The sequence below is a fragment of the Oreochromis niloticus genome, linkage group LG13 (assembly GCF_001858045.2).
Source record: "Oreochromis niloticus isolate F11D_XX linkage group LG13, O_niloticus_UMD_NMBU, whole genome shotgun sequence".
In the NCBI taxonomy this organism is placed as follows: domain Eukaryota; kingdom Metazoa; phylum Chordata; class Actinopteri; order Cichliformes; family Cichlidae; genus Oreochromis; species Oreochromis niloticus.
Genome location: NC_031978.2, coordinates 11619317 through 11645112, shown reverse-complemented (window position 1 = coordinate 11645112; position 25796 = coordinate 11619317). Strand labels below are relative to the sequence as shown.

General features: G+C 39.5%; 1 protein-coding gene across 1 annotated transcript in view; it reads left to right on the top strand.

Moving 5' to 3' along the window:
* The window catches only part of adss2 (adenylosuccinate synthase 2), a 31748-nt gene extending 6303 nt beyond the window's left edge, over positions 1–25445 (top strand). Inside the window, exons 2-13 of the mRNA XM_003438424.5 lie at positions 8081–8183; positions 10265–10333; positions 10420–10470; positions 10646–10712; positions 14952–15059; positions 16826–16907; positions 17025–17151; positions 18297–18451; positions 18848–18972; positions 19618–19715; positions 19973–20122; positions 20232–25445. Of these exons, the coding sequence (XP_003438472.1) occupies positions 8081–8183; positions 10265–10333; positions 10420–10470; positions 10646–10712; positions 14952–15059; positions 16826–16907; positions 17025–17151; positions 18297–18451; positions 18848–18972; positions 19618–19715; positions 19973–20122; positions 20232–20284 (1188 nt within the window). The 3' untranslated portion in view covers positions 20285–25445. The remainder of the gene's footprint in view (positions 1–8080; positions 8184–10264; positions 10334–10419; positions 10471–10645; positions 10713–14951; positions 15060–16825; positions 16908–17024; positions 17152–18296; positions 18452–18847; positions 18973–19617; positions 19716–19972; positions 20123–20231) is intronic.
* The last annotated feature ends 351 nt before the right edge of the window (positions 25446–25796 follow it).

Here is a 25796-nt window from a genome sequence, read left to right as displayed (position 1 = left end):
TGTGAATGATGGACTACTGTGTTCTACCAATTATATCATTTAAATAGATCTGCGTTTTGTAATATGTAATATTGAAAATATGTAGTTTAGGAAACATTTAAACAAATACAGTTACATTGTTTTTTTTCATTTGCCTGTTGGATGGGCTCCTAACTCTACATGGACACGTACCCAGAATGGAGTGGAACAAAGCCTAGGTTTAGCGCATCTGGCCAAACGATATCTCAGTCTCTTTCTGTGCTTCTTTTTTGGGCCTTTATTTATTCATTTATTTATTTATTGGAAGGCCAAAACTTTTTAGAGGGGGCTTCTAAATCTTTTTGAAAAGCCCCGATCTTTTAAGGTTACTCGGGGCGTGATCACATCCAGCCTCAGCTTAAACTACCTGCCTGTTTTTTGGTTTTTTGCATCACATAGAAGAAAAGTAACTGTGAGCACTCCCAACAGCTAGTTAATATCTTATAAATATACATACATGCCCCAAATTCTGGAGTATGGTATCTGATTTTATTTAATGATTGATTCATAAGATGTAGTTAATCTTTTGTAGCATTGTAATTTAGTGACACTGCAATTTAGTGTCAGAGTATACTTGAGTAAGGCAAATGGTTGCCAACAAAACATGAGCCTGTTTAGAAGGAAGGTCCTGTCCTCACCATGACTCCCTGTTTCTCAGAGACAAAGTGTTAGGTACGACTGATCTGTTTAGCAAAGTCGTTATCTGGTATTAAATGACTGAACAGAACGGAGTTGGTGCTGAACTGTTTTAACTGTTTTGCACATTACTTGATTCACATGAAAAGTGGCAGCGCTAATAAAAAGTCCCTGTTTTAGTGCTAACACACGGGATTCAGTGTGGTAACGTGAACACAGTTTGGTGAGGCGTCAAAGCTCTCTGCTTCTGAGGAGTTTTTACAAGAAGTAAAATTTAATAACTATATTTAGTATTTTAAAAAAAGCCAGATTTGTGGCTGAAGTAGTCCAGTGTTCTCCCAAACTCTCAAAACGTCTATGAAAAGTGTAATTTCTTCCTTTAACTGCAGATACTGTGTCCCATCAAACAGCACTTCTCCTGCTGTGGTATGTCACAGTATTTTCTGTGGAAAAAAAAAACAAAATTTATCTGACGGCGATCTGAGATATAAATACTGAGTCATACCCAGCCTCTGAAAATGTAAATGTCTTTGAATCCACTGAATCCACTGCTCTGTTTAAAACTCTGTGGGTGATATTTGTAAAAATCAGGTTTATCTTGCAGGTAGGATCTGATCATGAGTCGATGAAAAGCATCATGTTCATCATAAAGTTGAGTGTTATTCATAGGAACCTAAATCCAATTATCCTGAACATACTCAAAAGTCATTCAGACTCTACGTTTTTTTTTTTTTTTTTTTTTTTTTTTTTCACTTGTGTCCATTTTTAATTTTCAATACCGAACTATCATAAAACACATAATTACATATAGAAATAATAATCTTTTTCTATTTCTTTTTTATAGCATACACAAAACATAAATGAGATAAATACCTATATACATGAATACCCCCGCTCTCTCCCAATAATGAAAAGATAAATATTTACAGAGAAAATGAATTACCCCCCCCCCCCAAAAAAGAGGAAAAAAAACAAAAAAACAAAAAAAAAAACCAACATAAATAAGGTCTTAACATTAATCAATATTAATATAAATCTTAACCAACAATAGTAACAATATTTGTGTTAGTGATTACTTGCTCTTCATCGAAACCAATTAATAATGCTGGGATATCTTTTTAAATAGAGTATTTTTATACGGTAAAACAACCACTGCCAGGAATAGCAGAAAAATTTGTACATCGTCCTATGGTGGATTACAGAGAGATATCTCGTGCTGGTACCTTTTCTAAGTATTTAAGTAATGGTTTCCAGTAAGTAAAAAATCTATCAGATGAGCCTCTGATGGAGAATTTTATCTTCTCCAATTTTAAGAGTCCTAAGATATCCTGTAGCCAGACTTTAATTAATGGTGGGTGAGATGATTTCCACAACAACAAAATTCTTTTTCTAGCAATGAGAGAAGCAAAGGCAATAATGTTATTTTGAATAGCTGTAGTTTGAAGGTTGTTTGGTGGTTTGCCGAATATAGCAATATGTGGAGTCGGAGTCAATTTTATACTCAATATATCCGAGATTATTTTGAAGAATTGATGCCAAAATTCAGATAGCCTAGGGCACGCCCAGAACATATGGGTAAGATTGCAAGGTATTTGTGAGCATCTGTTACACTTATCATCAAATTTATCTGGGTATAATTTTGACAGTTTTTCTTTACTGTAGTGTAATCTGTGGAAAACTTTAAATTGTATTAATGAAAGTCTGGCACAGCTAGAAGATGAGTTAATGGCCCTTACCGCTCCCTTCCAGAACAACTCAGAAAAACTTATATGAAGTTCTGACTCCCATTTCATCTTGGTCCTGTATAAAAGAGATTCACTAGGTGAAAAAGTTAGTTTATAAAGGTAAGAAATATGACCCTTTACCAAAGTTTTGGCTCTGAGAACCAAATCTATTCCACTGGAAGTTGGGATTTGTGGGAATAAGGTTGAACATTTCTTTGCAAAGTTTCGCAACTGGAAGTACCGAAACAAATCAGATTTATTAAGATTAAAGTGAGTAACTAATTCATTAAAACTTGCAAAAACATCGTTTACGTATAAGTCACCTAGAGTACCAAGTCCTTTATGTTCTAAAACAGAGAATCTTAAGTCCATCTTTGCTGGCACAAATAAGTGATTGTTGCAGATCGGGGTTGCGAGAGGGAGGCTAAGCCAACCAAAGTGGCGTCTTATTTGTGACCAAATTTTTAATGTTTCGGTGACAACTGGATTGGAAGACCGGCTTAGTAGGGATGATTGTGAGGTATCACATGCTAAAGCACGTAATGACGAGGAACAGGAGGCCGCTTCACTCTGGCACCAATTAATATGGGGAGACGTACACCACAATAATATATTATACATATTGGATGCCCAATAATACCCAATTAAATTAGGCAGTCCTAATCCTCCAGCTGATCTATCCCTATAAAGAAGCAAGCGACTAGCCCTTGGACGTTTACCGGCCCAAATGAATGATGATATAGCGTCATTTATAGCTCTGAAAAATGATTTAGGCAGATAAATAGGCAAACTTTGAAATACATATAGATATCTAGATAATACATTCATTTTAATAATTTGGATCCTACCAGCTAAAGACAGCGGTAGGTAGTTCCATCTTTGGAGGTCAGACTTAACTTTCATTGTAAGTAAAGTAATATTCTGTTCCCGCATTAATCTCAGAGATCGTGAGATTGCAATTCCAAGATATTTAAACCCCGAATTAGCCATTTTAAAGGGTATAGTTGATGTAGGTATCTCCGCAGCCATTTGATTGACTGGAAAGTATTCGCTTTTGGAGATGTTAAGCTTATATCCTGATAAATGTCCGAAAGAATCTAATACTGATAAAATGTGTGGGATATTTAGTAGAGGATCATTCACATAAAGAAGCAAATCATCTGCATAGAGCGACACTTTATGTTTTATACCCCATCTATCAATCCCTCCTAATCCTTTCACCTTTTTTAAAGCTACTGAGAGTGGTTCAATCACTAATGCAAATAATAACGGGGAGAGTGGGCACCCCTGTCTTGTCCCCCGAGAAAGTGGAAATGGAGTGGAACGTTGATTATTTGTACAGACAGAGGCGCAAGGAGAAGAGTAGAGTAATTTGACCCATGAAACAAAATTATTATTAAAACCAAATTTTCTTAAAGAGAAAAAGAGAAATGCCCATTCCACTCTATCGAAGGCTTTCTCGGCGTCAAGAGATATTATGGCTTCTGGAACGTTAGTGGATGATGGAGAGAGAATAACACCAAGAAGTCTTCTTATGTTAGAGTATGAACGTCTTCCTTTTATAAATCCCGTCTGGTCCTCTGAAATAATTGAGGGCATAATCGATTCTAGTCGTCGGGCTAGGATTTTTGCAAGAATTTTAATGTCTACTGGGAGGAGTGATATTGGCCGATAGGATGTGCAGCTCAGTGGGTCTCTGCCTTTTTTAAAAATTAAGGAAATAGTGGCTTGCATGAGTGTAGGTGGCAGAGTTCCTTGTTCGAACGAATAATTAAACATTTCCAGTAGAAGTGGGGCTAACTGATCTGAGAAAACTTTATAAAACTCGGCCGGGTAGCCATCCGGACCTGGCGATTTACCGCTATTCATTGATTGTATTGAATCTTTAATTTCTGAAATTGTAATAGGGGCGTCTAACTTTAAGTTATTTTCAGATGAAACTTTAGGTAGATCCAATTTTTCAAAAAAAGTGTTTAATTGACTTTCATCTATGAAAGATTCTGATTTATAAAGTTGAACAAAGAAAGATCTGAAAGTATCATTAATTTTATCTGGATCTGAAGATACTGAACCTAAATCATCAGTAATCTGTATAATTTGATTTGACGCGGTTTTAGTCTTCAGTTGCTGTGCCAGGAGACGGCCAGCTTTATCACCATGTTCATATACTAACCCTCGAGAACGGAGGAGAAGTTGTTCAGCTTCTGAAGTAAGAAGAATGTCTAGTTCTGTTTGAAGTCTTATTCTCTCTTTATAAAGATCAGGTGTATTTGTAAGAGAGATAGAATTGTCTATCTCTTTTATGGCCTTCTCCAACTCTTTCTGCTGTGATCTACGTATTTTATTAGAATAAGATGTAAAAGAGATAATTTTACCTCTAATATAGGCTTTTAAAGTGTCCCATAGGATGGATGGGGAAGTTTCATTATTTTCATTAGTTTCACAAAAAAAAGTAATCGACTCAGAAATGTATTTACAAAAGTTGGTCTCCGCCAGCAAGAGAGGATTTAGCTTCCAATATCTAAATCTCTTTGGCTTCATTGTAAAATGAAGATCTAATACCACTGTGGCATGATCTGATACCGTTATTGGTAGATACTGAGTAGATACAATCTCAGAAATAAGCTTTTTATCTATCAGAAAATAATCTATTCGCGAAAATGTACGATGCACATGAGAAAAAAAAGAGTATTGTTTTACAGTTGGATGAGCGAAACGCCATGGGTCAACAAAGCCGTATTGGTTCATAAATGTAACAAAAGCCTGGGACATTTTCGACGCAGATGAACGAGGGTTAGATTTATCTAATGATGGATCAATAACACAGTTCATATCTCCTCCCATTATTAAAAGGTGAGAATTTAAATTTGGAATAGTAGCAAACAGTGAGGACACAAATTCATGGTCGTCCCAATTAGGAGCGTAAAAGACTCTACGTTTTATTGAGTTTTTGGCCACCTGCTGAATGTAAGTTGAATACTTTCCATCAATTCTAGCGATGTCTGCCTGCTGTTCGGTGTTTGGTATGCCCAGGGGGTTTGAGCTGTTTTGGGTTTTTTTTTTTTCAGTGCTATTAGTTGTAAAAGTAAAAAAAAAGAGAAAATACAAGTGTTAACATCAAAACCACTGAACTGAGATCTTTTTTGAAATCGATGCTGCCTAAAAGATCAGATGCACCAGCAGGACATAGACTTACCCAACTTACCATTCTGACATAGCAGTAAAAACAGAGACATTGAGACATTATAATCCTATACAATGAGGTTTTTGCTTGCATTTCTAAGCTGCTTATTTTCTCACTAAGATGCAAAATAAATGAAATCCGAGACCAACGAGTGCTTTTCAAAAGTACTTGCATCGCAACATTAATGAGAGGATGGGGCAAAAAATGCATTTTAAACACATTAACCAAACAAAGATCCAAAGATTGGATCTGCTTACGACCTCTTAAAGCTGGAGCCAAATATTCTGTAAATTAATCTTATCTAATTACGTCTTTCAGAAGAAACTAGCAGTAGCGCGTGATGACGTAGGGATTGACTAATTGTCCAGTTAATTCCAATGGCTAAGAGATGCATACTTGCAAGATTAACCCATGTTTTTCTTTTCACATCAAAGCATTTATCCCAGGTCAGGGTCACACGTCTCGATTCATTGTTACCAACAGCAAGGTCAGATTTTTCCTCAGGTCCTTTCTCTATTCTCAAAAAGCTACTACAGCTTTAGTTTTGTCTCTTTTTTTCATAATGTTTCTGTTAATGTTGAAATATGTTTGCATAGCAGAGACCTTCTATTGTACCCTCAGAGCAGTAATCACACTGCCCCAGCAGTTCCCAAACTGAAGGGCAGTAGGTGACCATCGGAAAAATTTGTGTCTCGTGATGGGTACGAGAAGCCGGTCATGGGACTGCTGGAAGACCGGAGTTCTTCGGTTCTTTGGGGGATGGGGTGAATCGTAAAAGTCGTATTTAAAAAGGAGAGGCATCTGCCCCCCCCCCATCTGTTTCCCCTCTCCACCTTCACGGTGCTGCTGCAGCCAGGAATAACTCCATGTGGCCAAAGCACATGCTGAGCTTGATTTATGTCCACAGGCTACAGCACGATAACCCAAGTTGAATTGGCACCGTGGGTTGTGAGTAGTGACGCAAGCTGCAGCAGAAGAAATGGATCAGCAGTTTCATCACAGCAAAAAGAAAAAGAAATAAAAAAATGAAGTACTTGCTTAAGTATCTGTTTGTTTCTCCCCTTCTTTTCCGTGTACCTCTTTTTTACCTTAACATCTGACTGATAAACATGAAGAAGAGATGAGTAAAGCAGGTCAGATTGGGATGTTCTAGTCCAAGAACTCACTGTTCCTTTTCTGGGTTCCCCCATTTTTATCTCTAAAGTCAGATGTGCTAAATCATCTGCAGGCGTCTATGCTGCATCCTATCAGATTAACTCACAGAAGCACGATTAAATACAACAAGATTACATGGTCTCTGCTTGTCTGAAATTGTAGTTTCCTTTAGCCAGTGGATGTCTTGTGCCGCAAACAAATTGGTGTACAGATATAGTTGAGTACTGAGCGTTTACACACCGATAGTGATACTGCTTTCGCTTCTCAGAACCTGCCCTTCCAGGAGTCCGCAGCCTGAATGATTAGCTTATTTTGTTCTTGTCATAAATTTGTCATCACTATTGTGATTTATCATCACTATTATCATAAAAAAACTGATGAGGTTCTGTTTTCTCACCGACTTAGCTGTCAGGCAGATAGCGTCGTCTTGTGAGGCAGGAGGAGTTGGCCTTTTATACATGTCAAAGTCAGTTTATAAGAGTTGGAGAGCGTTGCTGCAAATGTGAACAGTGTTTGTATAAAGCTGCACAAAGTCTGATGAGCTATTATAAGTGTTGTTGCTTTGCCTCACTAGTTAAAGACTTAAAAATGAGAAATCTGAGTGTGGAGTTGGAAAGAAGTAGTATTACCATATCCTTTTTTCTTGCTTGTAATCTCTGCTCAACTCTAGAACATTATTGGGGCCATATAAACTGCTAATAAGGCTCAGTAAACAAAAAAGACAGGCTATGGTTAATATAGGCACCCAATTTTGACAAGAAAAGGACTGAAAAGCTTGTAAAGCCCTATATAAATATATATTCTGAGTATTAGAACCTGTAGACAAACTGCATATTGTTACGCAAATATTAGAAACTTCAGTCTAGGTTTTACTTTTGTAATCACAGCTTGTTGTAAGGAGGGGTGCAAGAACTCGTTATTCCTCCAGCTTCATTTCCTTTCTTGGAGTACCATGTCCTCAGGCAGAACTACAAATATTTCTTTTGTATATATTTTTAAAGTGTGTGTTTGTAGTTGTAGAGTCTTGACAGAACATGTGTTTGGGTGTGCAGACTAGAGGATTATGAACGCGTCCTTTACACACATTACCAACAGTTCATTTGACATGCCCTTCCATGCATCTGTCAGTAGGTTTATACTGGATTGATACCTCTGCTTTCTGACCTCAAAGTAAGCAGAAGTTTCTAAGCAACAGCGCAGAGCAACACATACACTAACAGGCAGCGGCCCGTGGTTTGTGTATGATGCTTGTTGCTACTCGCCAAACTATTTGGCTTTTCAAAACAAAGTTGGAGAGCCTCCTCTAGGTTCTGTTTGGCTTTAGTCATCAGTTTCTGTTTTTTTTCCCCCTCTCTCGCTGCAGGGCGGCAACAACGCAGGACACACAGTGGTGGTCGACTCAGTCGAGTACGACTTTCACCTCCTACCCAGCGGCATCATCAACCCCAAGGTCACCGCTTTCATTGGTGTGTATTGCATGCAGAAATACACTTACATTACTGCACGGCGCACACACACAGTTCCTCGCTGTTTTCTTCTTGAACTGATCGCAATCCCTTTTAGTTGGCTGCTCGTCATCGCTCATGTAGCTTCCATCCTGACGACTCTTACAGCGAGTGCGATCAGCTTGACTCAGAGCCAGACTGCAGGCTACATCGTATCCACCCATCTGCAGTAATTTCATTAGCTAATGGATCCAACTTCTCCTTTAAGACTTCCAATCCCTCCACACATCTGCAGTTGACCATGTACAGCTATACAGTCTATCAATACTTAATACTGTTTCTGCTTTGTTTGTGCTTACCACTGTGGCACTCGTGTGTAGAGGCACATTTCTGTTTCTTGTGACATAATTTTCCCTACTGTGCAGATTTTGAGAACATCTCATTTCTAGCAAACTAGCGAGCACATTCATTCAGACAGTGTCATTAAAAGAGCTTTTTTTAATGCTTTTATAGCTAATTTCCTTGTTTCCTATATTTAATTTGGTCAAAGTAATTACCTCATTGCCTCCACTTAATGAAGCTCCAGTTAAAAGCTAATTAGAGCCAGCTGTTTGAATACTCCAGTGAGTAAAGAAAGCTCTGCTCTGTCCCTTGGCATTATATTTAGGCACACCTAAGACTGCTTTCACAATGACGGGCACTGACTTTGGTTTAGATGCAACTAACACACAGTCGAATCAAACGGCTCTGCCTGCTCACAAATGGGAACGATAAGCTTGTCTTCCAACTAAGTTAAAATATTTTCAGATGCATGCTATGCTGTTTGGCCAGTTCCGCATTCAGGTTTGCTTCCACTGTGGTCTGAACAGCAGACAGTATAAAATACAACAGACAAAGCAAATTTGGTGTCACCTATTTGTATTTTGAACTATGATGCGATGAGTGAGGGGTAGATCTGACTGAAACACACACTCGTTGGTGCTTGACTTTACAAATTGCAATTGAGAAGTCATGCAACAGCTGTAACTGTACAAAAGTCTTGATTAGCCAGGATGAGCTTATCCTGGAGTGTGTTCAAGGTCAGAGAAACCTTCGATGCGACTATTCGCTGGGAACAAAATCACTCATCTATGAAAGTAACTGTCAGCTTTGGCCAGAAATAAGAGGCTGGTATCTAAACGCTTTGTGCCCTGGTCAGAGGAGAGATTTAAGATTCAGTAACACATCTGTTGGTGTCTGGGTTTCAGAGGTCAGACTCTCTCCCCTCATTTGCCCTTAATTTTCGCTCTCTCAGAGCACAAAGCTGCTTGGTAGAGGCGGACTGCACAGTAACACCAGCAGGCTGAAGTGAATACAGTGGAGTGCTATAAAGACAGGGTTTAAATTTGATCAGGTTTATTTTAGTTCATCCAGAGTAATAAGCCTGGATTGGCCTTGATATCACTCCATAGAGCTGCTCAGGACATCTCCGATCGACAGCATCACAAATGACAGCCCCCAACAGAACTGCATCAGCAACAGTGTGAAACATAAAATGTACTTTCTGACAGAAAATGTCAGAAAGTTTGACTTGTCTTTGAAGTTTTGTTTCTAATATCATTAATGAAGCCTCCGTTCTGTTCAAATGTCCCAAAGCGTGGCATTGTGATGATAATAGAATTTTATACTACCTGTAATTTCTCTATTGTAGGAGTATCTGCTATGAAAAAGCAGGACAGTTAAAGCAGAGCATCGGGTTTAGTTTAGTCTGTGTCCTGTTAACATGATGTCTACGTCATCAAGGGAGGATATTGACAAACCCTGACTGTTTCACTGTTTAAAAAAAAAAACATACTCTGTGCTCAGTGATGCACAGTCAGGGGGATGAGAGCCCTCTGGGGGATCACGATCCTCGAATCTGAACCTTCACTGTGGCACTGAAACATTTTACTTTCGTATGAAAAGTCATCTTCTTCTATCAAACATAATTTTGTGTATTTTTTAAGGGATCGCAAACCAAAATAGGGTGCATACTCATAATTTACAGAGAAATAAACTCAGCTTTGACTCTTTTGATATGAAACCAAGAACTGTAATGTCACATAGCTTTGTTTTTACATCAGGCAATGGTGTGGTGATCCATCTTCCAGGCCTGTTCGAAGAAGCAGAAAAAAATGAACGCAAAGGAAAAAGTGAGTGCAGTACTTTCTTTTTTTTTCCTGAGCAAAACATGGCGTTAGTTATCTGTGTGGAACTCACAGCATATGTGTGTGTGTAGGTCTAAAAGACTGGGAGAAACGGTTGATCATCTCGGACAGAGCGCACATTGGTAAGTCCTCACAGATCTGCCCCTGGACTCTTTTACTTTAGAGAGTGTGCGACAGTTTGAATGCATGCAAGAAGAAGTGTGTGTGTGTGTGCGCGCGTATGAGTGTGTGAATGCGGGAGCTCTGCTTTCTTTGAGGTGTGTGAGTGTGTGTGTGTCCTCTCTCCCTCCTTCGCAGTGTTTGACTTCCACCAAGCGGTTGATGGCGTTCAGGAACAGCAGAGACAAGAGCAAGCAGGCCAGAAGTAAGAAACCTGTTGCTTACAAACGGCTGCAATATACACACAGCGTGCACACACTTTAAGTTTCAGGTACTCAGTATATTAGCAAAGAGAGCTTCAAACACTAAAGTTAGTCATTGATTGAATAAATGCCACTCCCTGAGTTCCTTATCATGGATTGCGTTCTGTTTTCGGTATTCTTCTTTGCTTTTCTTTCTTTTTGTCATGTGAATCTTAGTCAGGCCTCTGGATGGTTTTGCAGTTTGCTGTCACAGGGTCAGGGTACTATTCCACATGTTACACACTAACAGCTGCCAGCTGAAGCTGCTGAATGCGGTTAACAACAGTATGACTGTAAATCCAGGTAGAAGAATGTTACGGCAGCTTTGAACACGATCCCAGCATGTTGGATTTCTTCTATAAACATCTTAGTCTCCTTTCTTGTTTGGAAATAAACATGACATTGATCCTCACATACAAACTTGAAGCACTGACATTTTTAGTGATAACACCTAAAACTGCTCCCACCCTCGGCTTTGCAGAGCATCGTGGTGACTTTCGGCTCCATGCACACCTTTCATTTTCTGTGCTCTCATAGTGTAATTTTACACAAGGATCTCTGAACATCCACTCTGTGCACTCATCACTAAACAGCTGAAAGGCAAAGAGACTAGATGGTGAACATTGTGGAGGATTTAGCAGCCAAAATGCCAGATATTTCCATGAGGAGTTAAAAGCGGATTATTGGACTTAATGTCATCCTGTTGCTGCTCGATGTGTAAATATTCAGCTGTTAAACAAAACAGCTTAAAACATAATATGTTAATGTTGTTTGTAGTCTGTCGGGAGGTTTAAACCGGGTAATTGCTGCCACAGAGTGTTATAGTATTTTGGAAGATAAACCTCAGTCACACACACCTAGAGACTGGTCGACGACGTCCTCTGGCAAATTCCAGCCGCTAGGGAAAATTTTTCGCCGACCACTCGGTTGCTCACGTCTGCTTTTGTGTGAAATTGGTGGCAGAAAAGGAACACACAAAAACCGCCTTGTGATTGCTTTAGTCTCTAGCAGATGCAGTTTTCATTTTAATTTAATTGAATTTAATTTCTGGCCTGCAGTGAAACTTGAAAATGTTCTGAGCAACACTAAAATGTTGACCAGCCACCTTGAAAGTCAAACTTTTGCCACACTTCTCATCTTAAAAGGTCCAACTTTTTGAAGGTGAATGTTTGTGTTGCACTTTTCACACTTTCCACACTGTTTGGTGAGTAGTTAGTGTTTCCGGTCAAGTCGACATCTTCCGTACAAACTAGTGGTGTCTGTGGCAACCTGCCTGTGACCATCAGCAACCTCCAGCAACAAATCGTTGGCCCACTAATCACAGAATACACATTTTCCTCTAGACCGGTGGTTACCAGGGGGTCACTAACCGGTCTCTAGGCCTGCATAAATGGGGCTTAGCAGTCGATTTCACAGCAGCTGCCGGCAACCTGTTGGGGAATGCATGATTTTCATTTGTGACCAGAGACCACCAGATGATTTCTCACAGGTCTCTAGGCTTGTGCAGGTGAGGCCTTAATAAAAGCATTTGTTACAATAATAGGTTTACCTGCCATCAGACAGAGTAAGAGGGCCTTTGCAGTCTACTATTAATTTAATCCTCACAACAAACGGGAGTTTGTCTCGTCTAGTGTGGTTAGTGTGACTTTGGCTGTTGCATGGGTCAGTACAGACTGAAAGTAGTTTGTTAAAATGTAAAAGTCTCATAAAATAAACCAGGAATTTCTTAATTGGTGTGTTGCATGAACAAATCTACCGACTGTTCTGTGTGCTCCCTCACCTGCACAGTTAACATTTAGTTTGTATGAATACCTTTAAACTTCAGAATTAGCTAGAGAAATCCTGTAAAATGTAACAGAACATCAAACTATATTCATATATACAATACTGCTTTATTCTGTATCTGAAAGCATATGGATATATATCACAGAGCCCATTATATTATATATATATTAACTTAAAAAGATGGATATAGCATTTTCTCCTTTACTTATTCACACATAGGCTTATCTTTACTTTGCACAGTGACACTGTGCGTGTAACCTCAGCTTTCCTCTGCCTGGAGGCGTCCTCAGAGAAGTCGGAGGGCAGGCAGAGAGTAGCAGCCCTGCAGCAGGTGTTGTTTCTGTAGCGCGAGACAGAGTAGCACGGCTTCAACAAGTGACTAAGTAATGCAGCAGGCTCCTGCTGACGGTCTGACTTCTAAACTCTCCACAAGGACACAAGCAATAAAATAGGTAGTAAAACGAGATATTCAATCATCTAATTCAGTACTCGCCCGGGCACTGCGTCATACTGATATGTGTGAGGAATGTTATGCTAAGCCTGAGGAGCATTCAGAATGCTAATCTAAATTCAGACCCAGCATACTCCTGTTAAAAGCAGCCACGGTCCCAAACTCGCAGCCGGCTCACGTGTTTCTGAGAGCGACAGAGTGCATGTGCTTTAATGGCAGAGTCATTATAAGCTTTCAGCAGATTGCGATGTCAGGCTGGTGGATTTCCAGCATCTGCAGGCACGCTGTAGTGTAAGGTCTGCTGAAAGTCAGAGCAGAATACGATCACAGAACCAGGCAACACAATTCAGAGTCGTAGAATATCACAGCAGCTGGTGTAATACTGCTGATCTAACCTCGCACATTAAGTTAGTAACTCTAATCAAGATTATTCTACCATAAAATTAAAAGTGGCTGTAAAACAGTTTGAGGCTGGGTTCTCTGTACGACTGTGTGTCATAAATTTCGTCTCTGACAAATTTACCAACATTGCAAGTAAAAAAGAAACAAAACTTGATAATATTTAAAGTTTTCTACGTATATTTGAAAAAAGATGATGCGTCACTCATTCCCACCAAATGTTTTCCTAATACTGTACACAATTAGGGATTAACCACATGAAATGACAGGCACTGCTGTAAGATCACTCATTTGCCAGTGAAATGGGCATTAACCTGCACACATTTAAGTTTCCACTTGTCTAATATTTCTTTTCAAATTTTGTTGCCTCACTTTAAATGTAAAGTCTACAATTCTGTACTAAATTCAGACTTTTGGGGTAAAGTTCAAATTAAATCCAATTTAATTCCACTGAAATATCATGTTTTATATTGCACAACTATTGTTGATTGGGCTCCCTTTTGCCGTCAGATGTGACTTAATTGTTTGTGGCACATATTCCACAAGGACCTGGAAACGCTCCTGCTGCTCTGTTTGAACTTCAGCAGGACATCTTGACCATGTCTACTTGCTGAAATGCACTGAGTTGCTGCCATGTGATTGGCTGATTAGATATTTACATCAGTGAGCGGTTGAACAGAAGTACATAACAGCATAGCCAGTGAGTGTAGTGTGTCTGAGTTTGTTCCCAGTTGTACTTAAGAGTTCATCCCTTTTCAAACATCTCTGACAGTTGTATTTAAAGAAGTGTTATTAAGATGTCAAATGATTCAATATTTCAGATAAAGCAAAAATGTGTTTAAAAATAAATCTACAGCTTCTACGGCTGGACTTTCCTTCTTACTTTCTTACATCTCTGGCAGAAACAGCTGACTTTTCACTCATGCACATTGTCACATATGGTTACTGGATACTACATGAGTTATACTGGCTGCACTGATGATGAAACTCAATAACTGTAGGGCGTATTTATCTATTTCTGTTCTGTATTTGCATGTAGGGTATAAAAATTCTGCTGTGCCAAGAGTTCCTTTTAATAGGGAAGGCGTGATACGCTTTTGTATGTAGATGTGTATTTAGGTGGGCATGCTGTCTCTGTAGTAATTCTGTGGTGATAGCACGTCAGACTGTAATACTCTAGTGTGAGAGGATGCTGTCTGTCTGGGTTTATAAATATTTTGGAGTCTGTAGAGAAGAAGCAAATGGCTCAGTGACAGTTAAACATCTGCATTTTGTCATTTTTCAGAGAATAAAAGTTTCATCACGAGTTCGGACTATAACTTGAAACCGTTTTAGTGATATTAAATGAGAGGTGTCAGGTCTAATGTTTTTTATGTTGTATTGTTTTAGAAACAGCGTAATGAACTTTTGTTCCTGTGAGAACCACTGAGCTGCTCCTTTTTCATTTGTGTGCATGGCATGAAATGATTTTACAGTTTCAGAGTTCATGTTGTGGAGTAAGACTGCATGTAAATGCTGTTTTTTCTTTTCTCTGTGTTTCCTTCCCTCCTCTCTTGGCCTTGCTCAGCCTCGGGACGACAAAGAAGGGGATTGGTCCGGTGTACTCGGCTAAGGCGGCACGCTCCGGGCTCAGGATATGTGACTTGCTGGCAGACTTCACACAGTTCTCTGAAAGGTCAGTCTTACCAACAACATTATATATGTCACATCTACCTTTCAGAATACAGGTTTGGTCACTGGGAAGGAACACAGTCTGTAAAGACTCAACATGCAGTGCTCGTTCACTCTGATCACTTTTGCATATCAGCAGCAGGAGTCTGGTTGTTTGGTAACTGTTGCAGTTGTGCCAGTATCACAAAAAAAGCTTTAAGATGTGTATAGAACATTTATTTATTTATATATTTACTGAATGTTTCCCATCTCTAATATATACTCCATTCAGCCTCCCTCTAGTTTAGACCATAAATGATATCAAACTTGGATGCAACCACCATGTTACTCATTGGTTAGTAAAGTAGAGTGTTTCCACCATCGCCATTTAGTGTTTTGAAACGGCATGTGACCAACCAGTGGGTGAATCTGGCTGTGAAACCGCAAGCCTGTCAAAGTTGCTAGCTAATGAGCCTACCCTGGAGAATCCTCCGGACTTCTGACTTTGCAAAATGAACTCCAGGTTTTATTCAGTGTAATCTTAAACTAGTGATCGAGTCCGTAAAGTTATCAGGAAAGCGTTCACGGACCTCACAGAGAAAGGCAGCTGAGGGTCACTTTCCCACAGACTTCCACCAGTGGATTTGCCCCATTAATAAGTAAATGTAAATGAGACATTGAGTCTCAACGGGACTATCTCTGTAAATAAGGGTTAAATAAAATATCGTATCTTTACTTTTCAGATATTGAAGCTGGTTGTTACCAGGTGGACTGGTTTGCAATGTAAATATGTTACATTAATAAACAACTGTAGAAGCGAAACAAAAATAAAGTTGAACTGTTTAAACACATTTCATTTCTGCAGTCACCGCTCAGCCTACCCTGACAGTGACCCTGTCACTATGCAAAGGTTTAAGATTACTAATTTATTAAAGGCTGAGTAGTATTTTATATCTTTTGACCTGTTCGACTTCTTGTTGAACCACTGAGCTCAGAAATTTTAACTGGCCGACGAGCCTTTTCTCAGTGCCATAAACTCAGGAACTTTTACTGGAGGCAGATCTAAGCAGGTGTTCGGATGAAATCCAGCCTTGTAAGTTGCTTCACACACTCAGAGTTGAAATTCAGGACGGTTCAGCTGTTATGGTTATCTCAAGGTGGTTTTGAATACTTACAGCGAGGATTTTACAACTTAGGTGACGGTTATGCAAAGTGATTAATTAAAATAAAGTGCTACAGTACTGCTGTAGTAAGTCATTGTGATAAAGGAAGCAACCCCAAAGCATACACACAGACCAACAGAAATCTGCTAGTTATTTAACTATAATCATTATTCAAGTGAAAAGCATAAGTGGACATGTCACAGTCTGGAAAGGTGGTTTTATGGAGGATAAAATGTAAAAGGAAATAAGAAATATTAGAAAATATAATAGCTTTATCTCAAATTTATTCTTTTAATAATCATTGTAGGTAGAAAAAAAATCAGTTTAATTACACAGGCCTAATTCATGCTACCTGCACAGTAGGCAACACTGTGATAGACATTTGAATTTTATGCTAAACCCTTCTACTTTCACTGACCTCCTTCAAAGGGCTGATTTCTTTTTGAACGTGGGCATTCCTGGTTGTTCCCACTTCCCCACCCGAAAAGGGGGGAAAAATAGTCCAACCAATAAAGTTATTTTCTGTGCTGCTATTTTTCATTTGTGTTGAAATGCAAACAAAAATGAAAAGTGTGACCAAGGTGCATGAATGATTGCAGAAATAAATGAGAATCATTCTTTGTTGAAGGTATAAAGCTTTGGCCAAGCAGTACCAGTCTATGTACCCCACTCTAAAGATCGACATAGACGGAGAGCTGCTCAAGTTAAAGGTAATAAAACTAAAAAGAAATCTGAAAACATTTAGCTGTGCTCATCACAGATCTCCCTGTATTTTATTTATTATTTATTCTGGGGGTTTTTGCTGTTTTATTTTTTTTTTATTTTAGGACTACGTTGAGCAGATCAAGCCCATGGTAAGAGATGGTGTGCACTACATGTACGAGGCACTTCATGGTCCTCCTAAGAAAATCCTGGTGGAAGGAGCCAATGCAGCGCTGCTGGACATTGACTTTGGTCAGTAAATCGGTGTTTTCTTAACTTCTTTGTTTCTTTGTGTTAACCTGTAGTGTCAGTATAAATCTTGTTTCTGATTGCAAAGTGCCGTTTAGTGCACCCACGGTGAGCCGATGACGTTGCCAAGAAACACTTAAAGCTTTGCGATGCTCTTTGCAAAAGCCTGCATGGAGCTCAGGGTAGGGACGACGGTAAGTTTAATCGTTATTATTGCGCTTTGTGCATCTGGGCTTGGCGTGCACAATCACAAGTTCAAACCACTCACCTGTGCATGAGCACGGAGGCACCCTGCGTCAGCAGTCTATCGGTCAGTTGATCAGAATTAGAGGACCTCTTTAACTGTTCTCATAAGGCTTTAAAGTATGACAATTTGATTGTTCCTTTCATTAAATGATATGGTAGACTTAACCATAATATCTCTCTGTAAGAGCACAGACCTGTCATTGAGAGCAGCTTAAATTACAGTCAAAGTTCAACAACGTGATCCAGAGACGATGCTTGTAGTGTCTGTGGTGTCAGAGCGAAACACATCCCCTCTTTCTGACAGGCTGGATCTACACATGATCAGAACATGTCACATGGGAGCATGCAGGGTGTCGGCGTTTACATAAAGAGCACTTTGACAGGACACGCTTGATGGTTTACACACCAAAACTGCTGTTTGATTACACAACAGTCTCTTCTCACAATGGGATTACCTCCATGTCATCGGCCTCCAGCAACTGGTTTTGTGATCCCAGCACTTATTTGCTTTTAAAATTTTCCAAGCATGTCATTTTTCTGATTGATTGTTCTGTTTGTGTCGGTCTGTCAATGGTATGTTTCCTAAGGTACAACCGCAGGTCTAATCAGACAACAGGACAGACTAGGAAAATTACGTTAAATTTAACTGAGTGTCACGTAGAAGCCATCTGGTTTCTAGTCCAGTCACAGCTTGTTTTGCAGGTTTTGTCACAAATCTCTGGGCAAATATGGTAAATATGAAAGCCTTTGTACGTGTAGGGTTCTCAGGACTGATCACGTAACAAAATCAGGAAACTTGCTAAAACAACGCTGCGATGACATCACTTTTTCAGAGCTCAGACCAGTAAAGGAGATGTGACACGAGAAAGTATGGCCCGACTTCACCTCTGGTGTCGTTGCAGGAACGTACCCGTTTGTGACGTCGTCCAACTGCACGGTGGGCGGGGTGTGCACGGGCCTCGGGATGCCGCCTCAGAACGTCGGCGAGGTTTATGGGGTCGTCAAGGCGTACACCACAAGAGTGGGCATCGGTGCTTTCCCCTCAGAGCAGAAGAATGTAGGAGCACACACTGATACGAAATATAAACACGATAAAAGTTTGGTTCAGATCGAGTTTTATTTTTAATAAGCACGACTTCATATTTCACATCGAGTATTACAAATTGCACATTACATACACATTAACTGTTTCGTACATACAGTATCTACTGTGTCTGTATGGTTAAAACATGGCGTAATCACTTAATTTGACTGTGTGAAATATGAGTAGATTTTCAAATAGCACCACCTGGAGGACTTTTACCACACTGCCAGCAATAAACCAGCTGTAGCTTAGAATTCGTTTCAAAGATTTAGAGACAAATTTAGAGCATTTTTGTTTTCTGTGACTGCAAACATTTACAGAAACCTACATAAGAACTGATGTTCACGTTTAGACTCTTGTTTTCATTAGGAGATCGGAGAGCTGCTGCAGACTCGAGGGAAGGAGGTCGGCGTGACCACAGGCAGAAAACGACGGTGCGGTTGGCTGGATCTGGTGCTCATCAAATATGCACATATGATTAATGGCTTCACTGCGTGAGTTTTAAATCATTTTTTTATGTATTTTAAGAGAAAAGAAAGTATCTTAGAGTAGAGTCACAAATCCAGTTAGGATGTTTGGGCACCTTAGGGCAAAGTCGCAACACTTTGGCGAGATTATGTCACTAAGCTGGTTTTATGTCCCTACAGAAGCAAGTTTGTATATCTTTGATTATTGTATCTAAACACTTCAGGACATTATGTAACCTGTTTATATGTTATATGGTGTGTTTTGAGGTTGAGGAAGAGAAGAAGAGAGGGAACTGCTCTGTTAACAGCTTACGTGGATATAAGGGAGTTTTTCCTTCCCACTGTCGCCAAAGCGCTTGGTCATATGGTTGGGGATTTCTCTGTTATCTCTGCATTATTGTAGGATCTTGACCTTACTATATAAAGCACTTTGAGGCAACTGTTTTGTGAATTGAATTGAATATTGTGATGTGAAGCTGATAGGTTTTAGGAAGACATGGACTATTATTAATTTTAAACAAGTCTTGTTTTTCTTGTTTTCTGACAGTTTTTCATCCCCTTTTGTCACATTTTGTTTAAAGCAGATCTGCTTTATCTGTTTAGTGATTTGCTGTAAAAATATATAAAGTATCTTTATCCAGTTGTTGTAAAGCTGTCTGTCTTCTCTTTCAGTTTAGCGCTCACCAAACTCGACATACTTGACGTTTTCACCAAGATCAAAGTCGGCATAGGGTACAAAGTCGACAACCAAACTATACCTCACTTTCCAGGTGAGGAAAAATTTGAACATGTGAGCTATGTTAATGAATTTTGTTTTGCTTGGTAGACTTAGACTGGATCGGGGTAAGTGGAGACTCTTCTGCCTTCATGGGAGATCATCGGGCAGCCTTTTCTCTTCTTCCAGTCTATTTGATCATTTACAGAAAGCTCTGTTTTCAGAGAGAAACACATCGATCTGTTGCTGTTGCCCTTCGAGTGATCCCTCCTGTCAAGCTAATGGTGTGATGCTGTTATTGATTTGTGCCAGCCAATCAGGAGGTGCTGGAGCGTGTGGAGGTTCAGTACGAGACCCTGCCCGGCTGGGACAGCGACACTTCGGCCGCTAGAAGCTTCGAGGAGCTGCCCGAGAACGCACAGAAATATGTTCGCTTCATTGAGGAGCATGTGGGAGTGCCTGGTAAGAAGTCACGCATGGAAGTGCAAGAGCTGATGAGCAGCTTTTTAAATTGATAGATTTTCAGGATTTCCCCTAAGATGATTGCTTCTTCTGCTTCTCGCCTCCTCAGTCAAGTGGATCGGAGTGGGGAAGTCCCGGGAGTCCATGATCCAGCTCTTCTAGACAAATGGAAAGAAACACAGCCTACCTACCTGTTTTAAACCTCCAAACAGAGACGCCACCGTCATCAGACTGTGCCGGACTGGACTTCTCCAGTCTGTTTGGATTTTTAACCGTTTTAAACTTTATTAAAACAGCATCACAAGGCGCTCTGCTAACATTGCAGCGTTTTGTTTCATATACTACACACTGGGCAACACCAGCTGCCATCAGGTGAGGGCGTGAAGCAACGGCCACGAGACACACGCAGGCACTGGATCGCTCGTTTGGTTGAACACATTGTTTGACTGTATTTTGGTTGATCTATGCTGTGATTTTAACGCGCTGTGTTTTCCCCCTCAGCACTTTAGATGCTTTGGACTGTATGTGCTTTATGTTTTATTCTTCCAGGTGTACGGCACATCCTCACACGATAAAGGGATCGGTTTATATTTTAAATGTGTCTTTCTGTGTTCTCAGTGTTAAAACTTGCCTTGTCATTCAACCAAAAAAACAAAACAAAAACAAAAAACAAAAAAAATTAGCTTTTAAATTTTTTCCGTAGCTAGCGGTTGCTTCCACTGAACGCTGTGGAAACGCTCGAGTTTTAAGGAATAATCTCAGCAGGTGAGCTCTCCTCTAACCACTAACAGGCACAGAAATTTTAATGTAACCTAGATTTTCTAAGTAAACAAATCAATTCAGTCTGTCAGCACTTTTCCACACCTCACATTCTTGTGATTAATGTTGTTTTGTCTTTGCACTGTCAGCACATTGTTCTGGTAACATGGGATGAAGGCAATGATTCGATGTATGCTGTCTTTTTTTTTTTTGTCCAGTTTTGTGCAAGACTGTAATTACATTTTGGCTTCAGGTACAAAAGTACCTGAAGTTCCACAGTCTTGATTTAGAGTATTGCATTGAATGCCCACCTTAGTGGATGACGACATTGTTTGCATTTACAGTTCTGTGCAATGAAGACATTTTGTGTGTTGGATCAAAAGGTTATCATGAGAAGAGACACGAAAAAGTTTCAGCTTTTATTCAGTATAAATTAAATAAACTTTAGATTTCCTGTTTCTTCACTGGTCATGCCTTTACAGGATTTTACTGCAGCATGTGGTAGTTGTCAGATTTGTTGGGGTTTCTCCCTTATGTCTTCTCTTCAGGTTTTTAAATGCATGGTCATTATGTATCCTGCTGAAGTCCTTTGTTGAGGTGGTAGTGTGCTTTGGATTATTATCTTGTCACACAATAAAGATCCTCCTGATTATTTTGGATGAATTTCTTTGTAAATTGTCGGAGTATCTGGAGACTTCTTCATTCATTTTGCTACTGCAGTCATGATCAATGAAAGCGACGGAGCCCAAGCCATGACAGGACCTCCACCATGCTTTACAAATGAGCTTGTATGTTTAGGATCATGAGCAGATCCATGCTTTCCGCCGACACTGGCCTTTCCATCTATATGGTAGTGTTTAAGCTTTGTCTCATCAGGCCATAGAGCCGTTCCCTAACTGATGGAGCTCATATCTGTACAGTTTTGTAAATTGCAATCCTGTTTTTTGATTTTTGCTGCTGGTGAGTGGTTTGCATCTTGCAGTGTGGCCTCTGCATTGCTGTTCTCAAAGTCTCCTTAGTGTTTCGGGGGTTTCTTTACTGCTTTCACCATTTGTGTTTCATCAGCTGTTGTTTTTTTGCTTGGAGAGCCATTTAGATGCCTGTTGCTCTGTACATCAGTGGTTTCCTTCTTTTTCAGGACAATCCAGATACTTTTACTGGCTTTGTTCAGCTTCTTTCCAGTTTCTCAGCTTCAGTAATAACATGCTTTTCTCACTGGTCTTCATGTTGGTCTACCCAGAGGTGAAAGCTTAAACCAAAGCTTAAACTGAGAGGAGATATCCATGATTAAACAATGGACCTTGTGCAACAACACTGCACCACAAACTCACCCATGGTTAGCTAACTTTAGAAAAACGTGAAGAAAAATGCAGCTGTGAAATGAGTGTGAGTAACAGGAAACATGCTGTATGAATGTGTGAGCAGTTTAAACATTTTGGTCAGGTATAGATCTTTTTGAGCTGGACTGTTTGAAGTCTGGAAGAAAAGCTGCGACTGTGTAGGTTTATAGACTTAAGTCACAGAATCTGAGCAAGCTTCATCATTAAATTAATGTTTAAATATGTACAAAACCCAGTGGTGTTTAACAGTCTCAGTAAAGAGTGAATATAAAATTAGATTTGAACGTAGGCTTACTCTCTGTGCAAACTTGCATAAGGGGAGTCGAGGAATAACGTCTAGGAATCTATGTTGGACTACTGATGTTAGATATCACTGACATCCGCACACAGAGGTTGGTTTGATCTTCCAAGAATTGTGATGCCATTTTCTGGAGAATTGATCAGTCAGTGCGCAGTGATTTTGTAAAAGTTAAACTTAACCTGCTCCTGGTTATAGAGTCTAACCCAGCTGTCATGAGGCAAGAGGCAGGATGCATCTGGACAAGTCGCCAGTCCATCACAGGGCTAACACTTAGAGACAGACAGCCGCTCACACTCACATTCATACATATGATCAATTTAGAATCACCCATTAGCCTAACCCCATGCATGCCTTTGGACTACAGAGAACCCAAATAGACGGTGTGAGGCCCAGACTGTGCTGCTCATCTAGATGTAAATACCAGGAAATAAAAGCTGAAACTCTGATCTCTCTTCTCATATTCATCATTCAGTCTCACACACAAATGTCTTCAGTGCACAGCAAAAACAAGTTAATGCTGTATGCTTTTAAACTTGTGTGTCTGCACTGATCAAGAGTGAAACTGGGCTGCTCTTGTTGGACTTGGAGCTAATAATAAATAACATTACTTTTACTGAGACAAAGCTGAGTCGGCGTGCATACAAAGAATGTCAGAGCAATGAAAATGAGAAAAAACAGTACTAGGAAGCTGGGTACAACTGCAACAGTTTCTGAAAGGTATTATCCCTGTGCTATTTAATATACTGTGTCTACATGGCGTATTATTACTTACGACAGCTACGTGTGGTTACATATTTGGGAATGTTCATGTTTGGCCATGAGTTGGATTTAATACAGTACTGTAAATGATGCAGAAACAGCTCTGCTTTTGTTTGTAAACCTAAATTTGAACACTAATGTTTCTTTTTTAAAGGTGTTGTTAAAAAAAAACAGTCCAGCATGAACTGATACAGTGACTTCAATGGGTATGTTTTCTTTTAAACTGAATAAAAAAAATAAAATAAAGGGGTCTGTAAATTTAAAAAAAAAAAACTATATAGTTTGTCTACAAGGTGATTTGGCTCTTGAGGCAAAAAAGGGTGAATGAAACCAGATTCTGGATCTGGCAACCAGAACTCAGAGATGTGAGGTAACAGCAGGAAAAATGGTAACGTGTCTAATCCTGCATTCATATTTCTTACTCCAACGTGGGCGTGCTCACAGACCGATGCAGTGTGGCCCCCACGACAGCTGCTTTTGTAGCTGCATTGTTTGAATTGCGTTAATCAGGTGGAGATTATACGTATGGGTATAAATGAACAGTTCAAATCGGTTTGCTTTGTGTCATCATCAGAGTGTATTTAATATAATCTGCAGCCATTCTGTTGAAGGTTTAAAGGAAGCAGCTGATGCAACATTTTCCCACTTGGTTCAAAACGTTGCGGCATGGACGTGGTGGTAGTCTTCCACTTTGTTGTGTAAATCGGCTTTATTTATTGTTTGATCTCATCTTAAGAAGTCTGGATTTTAATGTTGAGAGAGTTTTCATGTGACTAAGTAAAGCTCTTCCATAACGTTGTGGCTCAGACACACTTTTAAAACAAAAGTCTGACACCTTGTACCTCCCTCCACATCGTGTGGGAATCCAGTCTCTGGATGTAAAAATATTTCAGGATACTGGGATGATATTTTCTGGAAAACATGATGACGCTGTGTGGCAGTACTTCATGTTTCAGTTTGTATGCATTTGTGATGATATGATGAGAAATGTTCAATCTTCCTTAATCTCGCAATAGCCAAAAAAAAAAAAAAAACAAATACCAAGAGTTCTTGGATCCAGATCTGGACCTACTCCAGAAGTTAATCACTTTTAATGTTTTGAGCAATCCTGCTAACAAACTGAACCCATTGCATAACCTTCTTGGTAATCACAGGAAAAAAGACATAGAGAAAGCAGAGGTCTGAATTATCCCCAGTTTTTATCCTAATGAGGTGTCGATTCATGGAAGCAGCAGCTTTAAAGCTGAGCTGTTTTAAAGCTTCCAGGGTCGAGTTTTGATGTTATTTACAAGCTGGACAAGGCGCTTCGACATGAATGAATCGACTTGACATGAATGTAGCATTTAATCACACCTCAGAAAGCTCACAGAGCAAATATCACCTGTGTTTACAGGCTACACATGACATGTAAACAAAACTTTATGAGTACAATTCAGTTGAATCTCCCTTTAATGAGCTGCAGGCGGCTGCTCTGTTCCAAGGTGAACGTTTGAAATTTCACACAGAAAAATAAAATTTACAATCATGAGGAATACTCTGTGCTCTGTATTTTTCAAACCGCATTTTTCCAAAGCAAAATAATTAAACTGGTGATGGAAGTTATATGATACTGTATATAATCTGCTTCTCATCTGGTGTCCTAAACATTGCACTGAGGACATTGATTTTAAAAAAAAAGAAATTGTATTTTTTGTGTTTCTGTTGTTTGTGACTCACTCAACAAAAGTTGGTGTTTCCTCACATACTCTTATAAGCAGAAAAATGGTGTTTTCTGATTTCCTGATTGTCTCCTGCTTCTGTCTGTCCACAGCAGATGTTGGCACGTTTGCTCTCATGAACTCTCTGAGCCTTTATTTCCTTTTTCTTAACAGCAGCTCTGACTTTTTTTTTCTTCCAGCTGCTGTTTCGAGCAAACTTTTATCCCTTTACTTGTCCAAACTGCCTGAATCATAAACAGACTAAATGGCTGCATGCGCACAATGTTCACACGAAACCTTACATGTTACACTGCCTCTTTTTGTCCTTAACTCTTTTAAACACAGTTTTCCTTTTCAGGTTATAAAAAAAGTCTCCACATCTTGATATTCCTCCTGTACTGCTGGTGTATTTTGTGACTTTGGGATCTTGACTGGAATTTCAAATAAAGTTCTTTGGGTTTAAACTACATTTTGCTGCAGAGTATTTCTTCAGATCTGAGGAATGTCTGGCACAGATGAAAACCAGATTTTATCAGACCTCTCTGTCAGTGTGATCTTATAAACTTTAAATCTTGAATTTTCACTTTTAACCTTGATGAATTCTTGCATATTTCTTTTAATTTTCATTCATAAGACACCTTGGCCTGTAAATTGTCCTTAATTTTGTATGCTGTCAGGAGATTTTTTTGGGGGGGAGGGGGACTGATGTGGGGATACGTCTCTTGTATTTTTTGTGTTATGTTTGTATCACTTTATTTTGTGTGTGTGTGTGTGTGTGTGTGTACATGTTTACATATCCTTGTGGGGACCAACGACCC